This window comes from Asparagus officinalis, chromosome 6 (assembly GCF_001876935.1).
Source record: "Asparagus officinalis chromosome 6, Aspof.V1, whole genome shotgun sequence".
Taxonomy (NCBI): Eukaryota; Viridiplantae; Streptophyta; class Magnoliopsida; order Asparagales; family Asparagaceae; genus Asparagus; species Asparagus officinalis.
The window spans coordinates 18990644-19003676 of NC_033799.1; the positions used below are offsets into that span (position 1 = coordinate 18990644).

Here is a 13033-nt window from a genome sequence, read left to right on the forward strand (position 1 = left end):
CCCTCTCTCTCTAACAATCGGATTCACGCTCATCTCTCTCTCCGTCGAGCTCCTCTCTCTCTCCGTCGAAGACCCCCGCGTCGCCGTCGAAGAGACCGTCGACCGACAACTCCTCCTCCGCCGTGGTCCTCCTTCAGCCGTCGATCTCGACCTCAACCTCCTACAGCCGAAGATCTCTCCGTCGAGCTCCTCTCTCTCTCCGTCGAAGACCCCCGCGTCGCCGTCGAAGAGACCGTCGACCGACAACTCCTCCTCCGCCGTGGTCCTCCTTCAGCCGTCGATCTCGACTTCAACCTCCTACAGCCGAAGATCTCGCCGTCTCTCAGGTACCACCTCTTTCCATTTTCCTCTTTCCATTTTCAAATAAGTTATTTAGAGGATAAGGATCTGATTTAGAGGATAAGGATCTGAAAAATTAAACAATATAAATTGGTATTTTGGTCCGCTCACATCATCAACCTCTTCTTCTGATTCACGTCCCTTTGAAATTTCTTGAATGTTCAATGCACCTCTCACTCTGTCATCTTGTTATTGAGGCAATAGAGGCCTAATTAGTTAGATCATTAGCTCCCCCTCTCTTTGTCTCGCCAAGACCCTCTGAAAGATGATCACGAAATTATGAAGTGAATTTTTTCTTGATACATGCATTTTTAGCAATGCATTCATCCCTTCACTTCTTTGACTGCTAGACATTCCAGCCCAAAAGTGTTGTTTATGATAAACCGGCGCCCATTTTTCACGAATTTCATAGATATCCTTTAGCCAATCATGCGTTTCCAATCCATTTTTCTTAAGAATTGAAACCCAATTCTCTTCAAAAGAGCTAGCAGTCTCGGAGTCCCAAATACCCAATTCTCTTCAAAAGAGCTAGCAGTCTCGGAGTCCCAAATATTTTCTTTGAAAGGATTCATAAATTTCGTTCTATAAGCCCATTTACCCAACTTCTCCGGAATTTTGTCCAAGATATGCCAAATGCAAAACCTGTGGCGAATTTCTGGAAATACTGTTTCAATTGCCTTACATATGCCAAGACATTGATCAGTAATCATGCCCGAAGGAGGATGACCCATTGCTTCAATCCATTTGTTAAACAACCATACGAAAGACTTCGCCTCTTCATTTGGGATCAAGCCACATCCTAAGAAAACACTTTGCCAATGGTGATTTATGCCTACAAACGGCACAAATACCAAGCCATATTGATTTGTGTTATGCGTGGCATCGAAGGAGACAACATCGCCAAAGTGTTGATAATTCATTCTAGCAATGCCATCCACCCAAAAACAATGAGTTAAGCGCTTCTCTTCATCAACTTCATAAACATAATAAAATGAAGGATTCTTCTCTTGTTCCGACTTGAAATGATCCAACATCATTTGTGCATCATGACCGCGCCTCTCCTCTCTCAAATCTCTTTCATAATTTCTCACATCGGTCTCAATGCATCCAATTCTATGAAAACCTCCGCTAGAGTTTTCAAAGAAGGCCATTTGCTTGTTTGTTGGAATGTTCACCTCTCCAAACTGCTTTATCAATGTCTTCTTCGCACTTGTTACCTCACGGTTTCCCCTTAGAAAATGTGTTCTACTCGGTGAAGTAATTGTATGATTATGTTCTTCCACGAACTTGTAGACACTCCATATGCCATTGTTTTTGTCTAATTTCAAGCGAATCAAGGCCTTACAATTTGTTCTAATTGTACCACATCGTCGAATTTCTAACGATTTGCTTTTTAACACTCCTTCTTTCGAACAAACAAAACTTTTGCCAATTAATTCTCTATCCTTCCCATAATTTGTTGTGCTATTACGGATATCAAAACCTCCGGCCTTTCCGTAAGTTCTGTAGAATTTTTCAGCGTCTTCTAAATTGCCAAAAGTCATTCCTATTTTTGGTTTTAAGTGCTCATCAACAATTGGCACAACTAAGTTATCCAACTGAGAGATTTGTTCATCAACAACATGGGAGCAACCATCTTCAGTTTCCATTGGATTGATGTAAATAAGCCTATAGAAACAAAAATACATTTATATTCAGGATTCTACAACATCAATATGCATAATTTATATTTAGAGCTTGGAGGAACTGGATGTCAACTAGCTAACGTGATTTGTAGTTGATATGAAAGGGGAAAAATCAAACAATATCAATTATGGAAAAAGTTCTATGGATATCACGCAAGACTCAACAAAACAAATTGACTTTTGGCACCCTCATATTAAGACCAAAATACATATAACTCTTACAAAACATTTTTCTTTTCTTCAAACCTACATCTTAAGCTAATGATCTAACTAATTAGGCCTCTATTGCCTCAATAACAAGATGACAGAGTGAGAGGTGCATTGAACATTCAAGAAATTTCAAAGGGACGTGAATCAGAAGAAGAGGTTGATGATGTGAGCGGACCAAAATACCAATTTATATTGTTTAATTTTTCAGATCCTTATCCTCTAAATCAGATCCTTATCCTCTAAATAACTTATTTGAAAATGGAAAGAGGAAAATGGAAAGAGGTGGTACCTGAGAGACGGCGAGATCTTCGGCTGTAGGAGGTTGAAGTCGAGATCGACGGCTGAAGGAGGACCACGGCGGAGGAGGAGTTGTCGGTCGACGGTCTCTTCGACGGCGACGCGGGGGTCTTCGACGGAGAGAGAGAGGAGCTCGACGGAGAGAGAGATGAGCGTGAATCCGATTGTTAGAGAGAGAGGGAGAAGAGAGCACGGAGGGGGGGTTTTGGGAAAGCAAACCGCCTGGGGAACGACTGCACCCATTCTACACTCCCAACGCGCAGCCCGGACACCGTGGCCCTACACTCCACCACGCGACCAACACTCTGAATCTCTCCGCCGTTACTCGCCTCGCGACCAACTTCGTTCGCCCCAGCCCCCGAACGATTTCTCTATATATATATATATTGTAAGATTCCTTATCAACTTAAGTTAATGTCCATCAAACTTCCTAGGCACTCATTTATTAATATAAAAAATATTTTCATATCATGCAAGGATCCCTAGGCAATATGAGTGGCTAAAAAGTTTGGCGCGACAAAATTTTTTTGCTATCCACTTAACTTAACGTAAGTTTTGCTCTCTCTCTCTCTCTCTCCATCTCTCTCTCTCTCTATATATATATATATATATATATTATATATATAATATAATATTACTATCTACCTACTCTACTACTCCACTATATATTACCTACTCACTATCACCCCCTACCCCCTACTATACTATATACTATACTATCATATACTATATATATCTATATATATAATGATATATTGTGCGATACCTACTACAGTGTCGCGTACCTATGCGGAAGCGTGCACGCACACGCCGAACGAGTCTGAGATCACCGAGAAGAAGAGAACCACACACAAGCACAATCCAATCCAAATACGACAAATCCAAACCAAACATAGAGATATACGTGGTTCGGCAATTTGCCTACGTCCACGGGGAGAAATTAGGGAGATTCCACTAAATCAAGGAGAGTACAAAAGGGTTACAATCACACAAAACCACTCCAACTAACCCTCAACCAAAGCTCTCAACTTGCTCATAATATCTCCCTCTCACAATGCTCAAATCTCTTATTTCTCTGCTATATTACAAACCCTAAACAACACCTTTTATATGTGTAACAACGTGGGTGGCAAAATGATAAATAATCAAGCCCAAACCCCACAGGAATTCGTGTAAACAGAGACCCAAACGAACCAGGAAACCGTCGATGAGTCGACTCATGACTGAGATGAGTCGACTCGTCCGAAACTTGACAAAACCGAAACCATTTCGATAAGTCGACTCATGACTGAGGTGAGTCGACTCGTCAGAAACTTGTGACAAAACGGCTGGGTTTCGTGAGTTGACTCATGACAAGCATGAGTCGACTCAACCTGATGAGTCGACTCATGTGCATGTATGAGTCGACTTACAATCTGAAAACTGGTTTTCTGAATTCTTCCACAATTCTCCAACTCGGTGAAATTTACCAAAACTGAGCCGACACCAAACAAAGAGCATCAATGCGTCGTCTCTCCAAATACAGCTGCACCTACATAGTTGCCTACGTACCCCCTCTCCTAAGGGATCAAGCCGCCCGTAATTCATCCAAATGGCCGCCAACGGCCTCAAAATCACGAATATGCAATAAGTTTCTACAATGATCAAACTTGTTGCTCGGAACCATCTTAGTGAGCAATCCGTCGGATTATCCTTTGTGTGGACTTTCACAATCTCCACATCGCCATCTTCAAGAACATCTCAAATGAAGTGATAACGAACATCAATGTGTTTCGTTCTCGCATGAAAAACCTGATTCTTCGCCAAATAGATAGCACTCATTTTATCACAATAAATAGTAACAGACCCCTACGATATACCAAGTTCCTCCAAAAGTCCCCGAAGCCAAATAGCTTCCTTCACAGCGTCCCAATGACCCACTCCTGGATCGTGTATGTATCTCGAAACCATGCTCACCACCTGTGACAAATCCGGTCTCATACATACCATCACGTACATCAAGCTCCTAACCGCACTCGCATATGGAATCTTTGACATCAACTCTCGATCTTCAACTGACTTCGGTGAAAGACTAGCTGAAAGCTTCAAATGGGCTCCCAATGGTATACTAACTGGCTTCATATTCATGCAAACATGAAATCACTGTAAAACCTTCTTCAAATAAGCCATCTGTGTCAAACAAATTCTTCCCTTCTTCTTGTCTCTGCCAATCTCCATCCCTAAAATGGGCTTCGCCTCGCTCAAGTCCTTCATCTCCAACTCATTTAAAAGCTAAACTTTCAACTCATCTATAGCCAACCTGGAAATAGAGGCAACCAACATGTCATTGATATAAAGCAACAAATAAATGTATGCACCTCCTCTCAACTTGTGAAAATACACGCAAGGATCAAACTGGTTCCGAGTGTACGAATGACCAAGCATAAAACCATCAAACCACCTATACCACTGTCGAGGAGACTGCTTCAATTCGTATAGCGATTTTCTTTAACCTGCAAACCAACTTATCTTTTCCTGCAGCTCAGAATCCTAATGACTGAGTCATATATATTTTTTCATCAAGATCACCATGAAGAAATACCATATTCACATCCAACTGATCAAACTCTAATCCATACTGTGCCACCAAAGCTGGCAAAATTCGAATCGAAGAGTGCTTCACCACCGGAGAGAAAACCTCATTATAGTCAATACCTTCCTCCTGGAGAGAAAACCTCATTATAGTCAATACCTTCCTCCTGTGCATAGCCCTTCACAACCAACCTAGCTTTGAACCTCTAGTCAATACCTTCCTCCTGTGCATAGCCCTTCACAACCAACCTAGCTTTGAACCTCAATGGAGTGCCCTTAATACCCTCCTTCTTCGTGTATACCCACTTGCAACCAATCACCTTCCGCCCCTTTGGAATCTCAACAAGCTCCCATGTATCATTCTTATAAAGAGACTCCATTTCCTCCTGCATAGCTACCTGCCACGAATCAGTCTCCGAACTCTACTCGACCTCTCTGAAAGTAGTAGGTATCATCGCATCGATACTCTTTACCGGAAGTGCATACGCAACTGTGTCGGCACATCGTGCTGGTACCCGTATGTCTCTCCTCTGTCTCGAACCACAATAGAATCCTAAACCTGAGCCGTCGGTCCCTGATCCTGCACATCAGTACTGTTGGGCTTCCTATTTTGATGATGATTTAACTAACAATTTACATCTAATATTGTTTGTCTAGTGTTTGTGTTTTTATATTTATTATAGGTAAACAATGAGTTGGAGGATGGATGGAATAGAGCTTCAACGATCATATCCAAAGGAGGTTAGCGGAATGTCGGGTTGAAGCATTGCAATTCAAGTTAAAGATCAAGTTCAAGCTTCATCCACATGTGTACCAAGTCAAGCTTATTGAAGATCAAGATTGCTTGGGTAATTTAGTTTAGATTTTATATTATGTATGTTGATACTTTAAGCTCAATCACTTACACACATACAAGTTTTGGTGTTTATAAATATGAAATCACATGTTTCATATTTATTATTGTGTTTTAGTATTTATTGCATAGAATATGCAATTTTATGTAAATATTGTATTCTTAGTTTTTGGACTTAACAATAATCATATACATATTTTATTAAGTCTATATAATCATTGTGCAAAGTTTCAAAATATGGTTTAGCCAAAATGTTAAAATTCACATGTTTACATTTTCGTGTTTTGGACTATTTTACAAAATAATGGGAAATACAATTTGGAAAATTCTTTTTGTAACATGTTTATTTACATGTTTATATACATTTCCCAAAGTTTTACTATTTTTTAGACTTCATTTGTTATTTTTAACAATTTTCCAAAAAGTCAAAAATCTGTTTAAATACTTGTTTTCCTGTGTATCAGTTCGCGGTCGACCGCCACGGTCGACCGCCAAGAGTTCTGAACTCAGAACTGTTTTTGCTGGTCCAGAGAGTTTCACGGTCGACCGTCGCTTGTCCAGAGCCTTTTTTTTCTGTTTCTGATTGCCGCGGTCGACCGCCGATCTGTCAGTTCTGTTCCAACGGCTATTTCTTGTTACCGTTGGCTGGGGCTTTTTTTATCATTTGTTTGGGGTTTTTGCTGTTGTTTCCTCTTCCTATATAAACCCCCAAACCCTCTTCTATCTCTGTAACCATAAGAGTGTTTTAAACAAGTTTAAGAAAGTTTTTAACAAGGGTTTATGGTTGGTTTGAGTTTGGTTTAAAGCTGTTTTTGTTTTCACAAGTGGAGGAGATCATCTTCTTGTTTGGGCTTTAATCTCTATCTCTCCATCTTGTTATTCAGAGAAGAATCTCTAAACTCATTTCAAGTTATTTATTATTTTGTTTATAATTTCTATATGCTAGATTTTAATTGAGTTTAGTTTAATTTTGATTTCACTCATTATTTACACACACCCACTTGAGCTTATTGTATTTGCATTCATAATATATTTAGGGTTGTGAGAGTTGTAACATTGAGTGTGAGCTTTCATTGTGTTCTCATCCATAGTAGAGAACAAACAATTATTGTATTGAGCCTAATTGTGAGATCACTTTATAATACACTTGTATACCGAGAGAAGTGTGTGACGAGAGTCGGGGATCGTCCCAAGAGGAGTGGCGTCGGTTGACGAACCTAGGGAGAGGTTGTAACCGAGCACTTGAGGGAGACACGTCTAGTTCAACACTTGAGAGGGTGTAGAGTGGGATTACAAGAGTGTGTTAGTTGTAGAGTTTTCGGTAAACTAGAAAACCGACATTGTGAGGTGTAAACGTTATTCGGGTGAGCATAAAAAACCCGGTTGTGATAGTGGATTTCTCCCCGGGAGAGGGGAGCGGAGACGTAGGACGAAAGGTCCGAACTCCGTGATCATATCATGTGTTTGAGTTTGCTTTGGCGCACTTCATCTTATGTTTATATTTCTTGTCGCCATTATCCATAGCTCATTATTTATATGATCCACTATCTAGTTCATATTGTTTACCCATTGTGTTAGTTTCATATCCTTGCATATATCATATATTGCTTATATCTCTTTGCTAGGATATTTTACCCATTGTGTTAGTTTCATATCCTTGCATATATCATATATTGCTTATATCTCTTTGCTAGGATATTTTTTATTGTTCATATTGCTTATCCTAGCTCATATAACTTGTTGTATTTCATACTTGCTAGGATAACTTGTTAATTAGTTTTAATTAGCATTTAAACCGGATTAGATTAGCATAAGACCCTAATCACCCCCCTCTAGGGTCTAACAAGTACATGTATCCTCTGTGTCATCGTCGTGCTCGCCTGGCGTCATCTCAGTCGGCACTCTAATGGATACTGCACCATCTGGACACTGTGGAGCTGCATCGATCTTCACCACCTGTGATATCTTCTCTGTCGGGTCGTTCTCCACCTGATGAGAGCTGGGAAGCTTCAAGATAGAAGCATCATCAAATGTGATGTCGCTACTTAGCACAATCTTCCTATCAACTGGATCCCATAGCTTGTATCCCTTGACACCATGCTTGAATCCTACAAATATGGCCTTTCTACGTCGAGGTTCTAATTTATCTATTCTAACATGATAATATACAAGACAACCAAATACCTTGAGCTGGTCATAGTTATGTGCTGTCTCTCCCGACCATATCTCCATAGGGGTCTTCCCCTTAATCGTAGATGAAGGCAGCCTATTAATGAGGTGGCTCGCATATGTAAGTGCTTCAGCCCAAAAGATCTTCTCTAAACCACTCTGCGCCAATAAGCATCAGACATTCTCTAGTAAAGACCGATTTAGCCACTCTGCCACCCTATTCTGCTGCGGTGTATGACTAACTGTGAAGTGCCTCTCTATGTCCTCATCTCGACATAGCTGCTGAAAGGGGTCTGAAGTGTACTCGCCGCCGTTGTCGGATCGCAACGTCATGATCTTTCTCCCAGACTGCAGTTCTAATCTCTTCTTCCACTCCACAAACAAATCTAGGACTTCATACTTATGCTTTATGGTGTACACCAAATAACATCTAGAATAGTCATCAACAAACGTGACGAACCAATGTCGACTACCAAATGATTCCGTCTTGGTAGGATCCCAAACATCTATGTACACGTAGTCCAGGATGCCCCTCATCCTATGAATAGCAGTCCCGAACTTCACTTTCATTTTCTTGCTAAGAACACAGTGCTCACAGAAATCCACTTTTCCACTATTGGCTCCTTTTAATAGCCCCTACTTGCACAGAGCCTGCAATGACTTTTCTCATGTATGTCCCAACCTGTAGTGCTAAAGCCTGCTCATGTCCGTCTCTAAAATAGCTAAAGCAACCTGGCCAACCTCGGTACTCCCCTTCAGATAATATAAGTTCCGACTGTGGACTCCTTTCATCACCACTAAAGATCCCTTAGTAACCTTTGCTACAGCGTCCTCAAATGTCACCTTGAATCCCTTCGCCTCCAAAGCTCTAGCAGAAATAAGATTCTTCCTCAGTTGAGGAACGAATCTCACCTCCTTCAATTCGTAGACTACCCCATCGTGCATCCGAATTCGCACGGTACCTATCGCACAAATACCATAGGATTGATCATTTCCCATGACAACAACACCCCTATCAAGTCTCTCAAATGATGCAAACCAATCTCGCCTAGAGGTCACATGATAAGTAGCGCCAGAATCAAGCATCTAATCTGATGCATCCAAATGGTTCACCTCTGGAGTAATCAAAAGAGAAAAGCTCGAATCATTGAAATTATTGCCTTTCGCAACGTTTACCTCATTGGCCTTCGAGCCATTTTTCTTGCTATTCTTCTTCTTTTTGATTTTTGGACAATCTCTTTTCCAATGCCCTTGTTCCTTACAGAATGCACATTGGTTCTTTCCTAGCTGGTGACGACCTCTTGACTTTGACCTTCCTCTATTTCTACCTTTCGGATATGTGCTTCTACCTCTTGTTGACAAGGCCTCTCCTGAAGTACTAGCGCGGGAAGTCTCATTATCATTCCTCCTCAAATCGTAGTTCGTCAATGCGTTAGTCACTTCACTATAAGTGATAGAAGATCTCCCATTCAACAAAGTAAGCATGAAGGTATCATACTCCTCATCCGGTAAGGAGCCCAAAAGAATAATAGCCATGTACTCATCTGTGATCTTCTCATCCACGTTCGCTAAGTCTGACAACAACGTAGTGTAGTTGTTCACATGAGCCGCAAGCGAGGTTCCTCTAGACATCTAAAATCTGAATAATCTTCCCAGGAAGTGCAAACGATTCTCAACACTCTTCGTAAGGTACTTATTGTTGAGAGTTTCTTCGTAAGGTACTTATTGTTGAGAGTTTCTTACATCTTCATTGTAGACGTCACCCCAATCATATCAGATTTCAGCTCTTGTTCCAAACAAGACCTGATCACCCCATAAGCATTCCTATTCATCTTTTCGCATATCGCCTCTTGATATTTAAGTGGCCTCTCATTAACCATGATAGTCTCCTCTAAATTTTGAGCATTGAGCGCATCCTGTACGTCACTCATCCACAAACCAAAATTGTTTTTATCGTCATATTTCATCACACTAATCTTAGTGTTCAGAAAACTAACTTGAACTGTACCTGCCATCTTGCTGCTTTCACCAACTTCTTTATTCATAATCACAAACTCCAAATTACAAAGAAAGATTTAAACTTTATAGAATTTAGAAGTTACCCAACTGAACCATAGATTGGATTCCAAATAGAACTCCTAACCACACGAGGAAAGCGAGATCTTCAACGGTAACTTCAAACCCTAACTCCACCGAAACCTAGAACTCCAAGATCCAAGCTTCCAACTGAATCTTCCTCCACCTAATCCAAAACCCTAGATCTAAAATCTGAGCTTTGATACCACTTGTTGCGAACCTGAACACCAGTGTCGCGCACCTATGTAGAAGCCTGCACGCGCACACCGAACGAGTCTGAGATCACTGAGAAGAAGAGAACCACACACAAACACAATCCAATCCAAATACGATAAATCCAAACCAAACATAGAGATATACGTGATTCGGCAATTTGCCTATGTCCACGGGGAGAGGATGAGAAGATTCCACTAAATCAAGAAGAGTACAAAAGGGTTACAATCACACAAAATCACTCCAACTAATCATCAACTAAAGCTCTCAACTTGCTCACAATACTCAAATCTCTTATTTCTTTGCTATATTAGAAACCCTAAACAACACCTTTTATATGTGTAACAACGTGGGTGGCAAAGTGGTAAATAACCAAGCCCAACCCCCACAGGAATTCGTACAAACAGAGACCTAAACGAACCAGGAAACCGTTGATGAGTCGACTCATGACTGAGATGAGTCGACTCGTCCGAAACTTGACAAAACTGAAACCATCTCGATGAGTCGACTCATGACTGAGGTAAGTCGACTCATTAGAAACTTGTGACAAAACGGCTGGGTTTCGTGAGTCGACTCATGACAGGCATGAGTCGACTCAACTTGATGAGTCGACTCATGTGCATGTATGAGTCGACTCACAATCTGAAAACTGGATTTCTGAATTCTTCGCACACACATGCAACACACACGCGGTGGCGCCCCCCCCCCCACACCACACATAATAACTATATATATAATATATATATATATATATATATAATTATATATAATATATATATAATATATATATATATATATATATATATATATATATATATATATATATATATATATATATATAATAAAGAGAGAGAGAGAGAGAGAGAGAGAGAGCAAAACTTCTGTCAACTTAAGTGGACATCCACTAAGTTTCTTATCCATTGATGATCACTTTGATTGAGCTACATTGTGGATGATCCGCTCCGTTAAACTTGATCTAACATATTCTAAAACCCCAACACACCAAATTGGGTGAACCGCGTCGTAGTTTGACCCTTCATCCACTCGTATCATTTAACGGTTTCGAGTGAATAGAACTTTTGACATGGCTCGACGGAGGGTCAAACCATAACAAGTTCACACCAGAAATTTGGTGTGTTGGGGTTTTAGAAATATGTAGATCAAGTTTAAGAGCGGAGCGATCATCATATGTAGCTCAATCAAGTGATCATCAATGGATAAGAAACTTAGTGGACGTCCACTTAAGTTGACAGAAGTTTTGCTCTCTCTCTCTCCTCTCTAATATATATATATATAATATATATATATATTATATATATATATATATATATAATAGTATGATATATAATGATTTATGTTCACGATAGATATAAATAATGCATAAAAAAGGAAGCATGTTTAGATTATGGATGCGCACGTTAGTTTCGCAAATTCCTCGAACCGATCCTAGATAGAGAATCCTTAATTCATCAACTACTCGAGGGAAGAGATCACTTGCTAGTTTCTCAGATCATCAAATTTTTTCTATTTGCGTATATCCGAAAAAGTAGATAGGCTTTAGATAAACTACATTAAGAAAGTTTGTGTTCCAAATTATTGGGAACTACTGGGAACTACTATGAGTCATATTTTCTATTCTACACATGATCATATATCCTTATCCATCACTTACAGCAAATTTTTTAGGTCTATCTCTAGTCCCCCTTGCTCCATAATAATAAACTTTATCATTTTTCGCAATTGGTGTATAATGTGCATCCATTATACTTAATCAAATCATCTCAATTGTTTTTTTTTTTTGAATTGTCTAATAAATAAGATTGATTGTATACTTCCTTCTCTGACTTTCTCTTAAACGTGAGAGAGTGACATTGAACGGTGTTATTCTAGTTGTATCATAGGAGATAAATCTTTTAATTAAGAATATTTTTTAAAAATGAATCAACAGTGACCGCAATTAATTAAGGCTGTAAATGCCAATTTAGTCTTGGCACTTGAGCTTCATTAAATTGGTCCTCTCACTTTCCCTTTTTCTTAGCTTAGTGGTCGTACCACACCTTGGTTATAAGTTTAGTCCTTTCAAACATCCATTAGAAATGGATTTGGATCCTCTCCACTATAAATAGTAGTACATGATTTTGATTTTCTAGTAGATGATTATGATTTTTCTTTTAAGTATAAATTAGGACTATGTGCAATATATGAGTATTAGATTTAGAATAAATCACAATCACCTACCAAATAATTACAGCTTGTGATGAAAAGAAATAGAGAGGATCCAAATCCATTAGAAGTTGGATATTAACTTTTCAAATGGTCATAATATAATACCCTAATACATTGACATAGCAATAGAGGTCTATTTGGTTTATATAAAGTAAAAGACTACTAAATAAATTGGATTACTCTAAAATATGACTAAATTTATATTTAACAAGGGTAAAAGGTTGAGAAAAAGATTTGGAGTGGAGGGCACCCGTTTGAAAAGGAAGTCCTAATTCATGAATCAACTTGGTATTTTAGCCATTAATTACTGGCCAAAGTATATTAAGACAAACCTTAATTAAGAGCTAAGAATGAACCAAACATCATCCATTAAGTGTGCATGAATGGACTAACA

At 39.5% G+C, this 13033-nt stretch overlaps 1 protein-coding gene across 1 annotated transcript; it reads right to left on the minus strand.

The window, feature by feature from the left end:
• Positions 556–2111, minus strand: LOC109845836 (protein FAR1-RELATED SEQUENCE 5-like). Its single transcript, XM_020415101.1, has 2 exons — positions 849–2111; positions 556–804 (listed from the first exon to the last, which is right to left on the minus strand). Exons 1-2 carry the CDS (start codon positions 2025–2027, stop codon positions 556–558), a joined length of 1428 nt encoding a protein of 475 aa, XP_020270690.1. The 5' UTR covers positions 2028–2111.

What these genes read in the sequence shown, in the direction of transcription:
- LOC109845836 (XM_020415101.1), bottom strand. Translation starts at nt 2,027, where the DNA reads ATGTATTTTTGTTTCTATAGGCTTATTTACATCAATCCAATGGAAACT. An exon ending in GCTCTTTTGAAGAGAATTGG is followed by an intron (nt 805 to 848) that starts GTATTTGGGACT and finishes GAAGAGAATTGG; the next exon opens with GTTTCAATTCTTAAGAAAAA.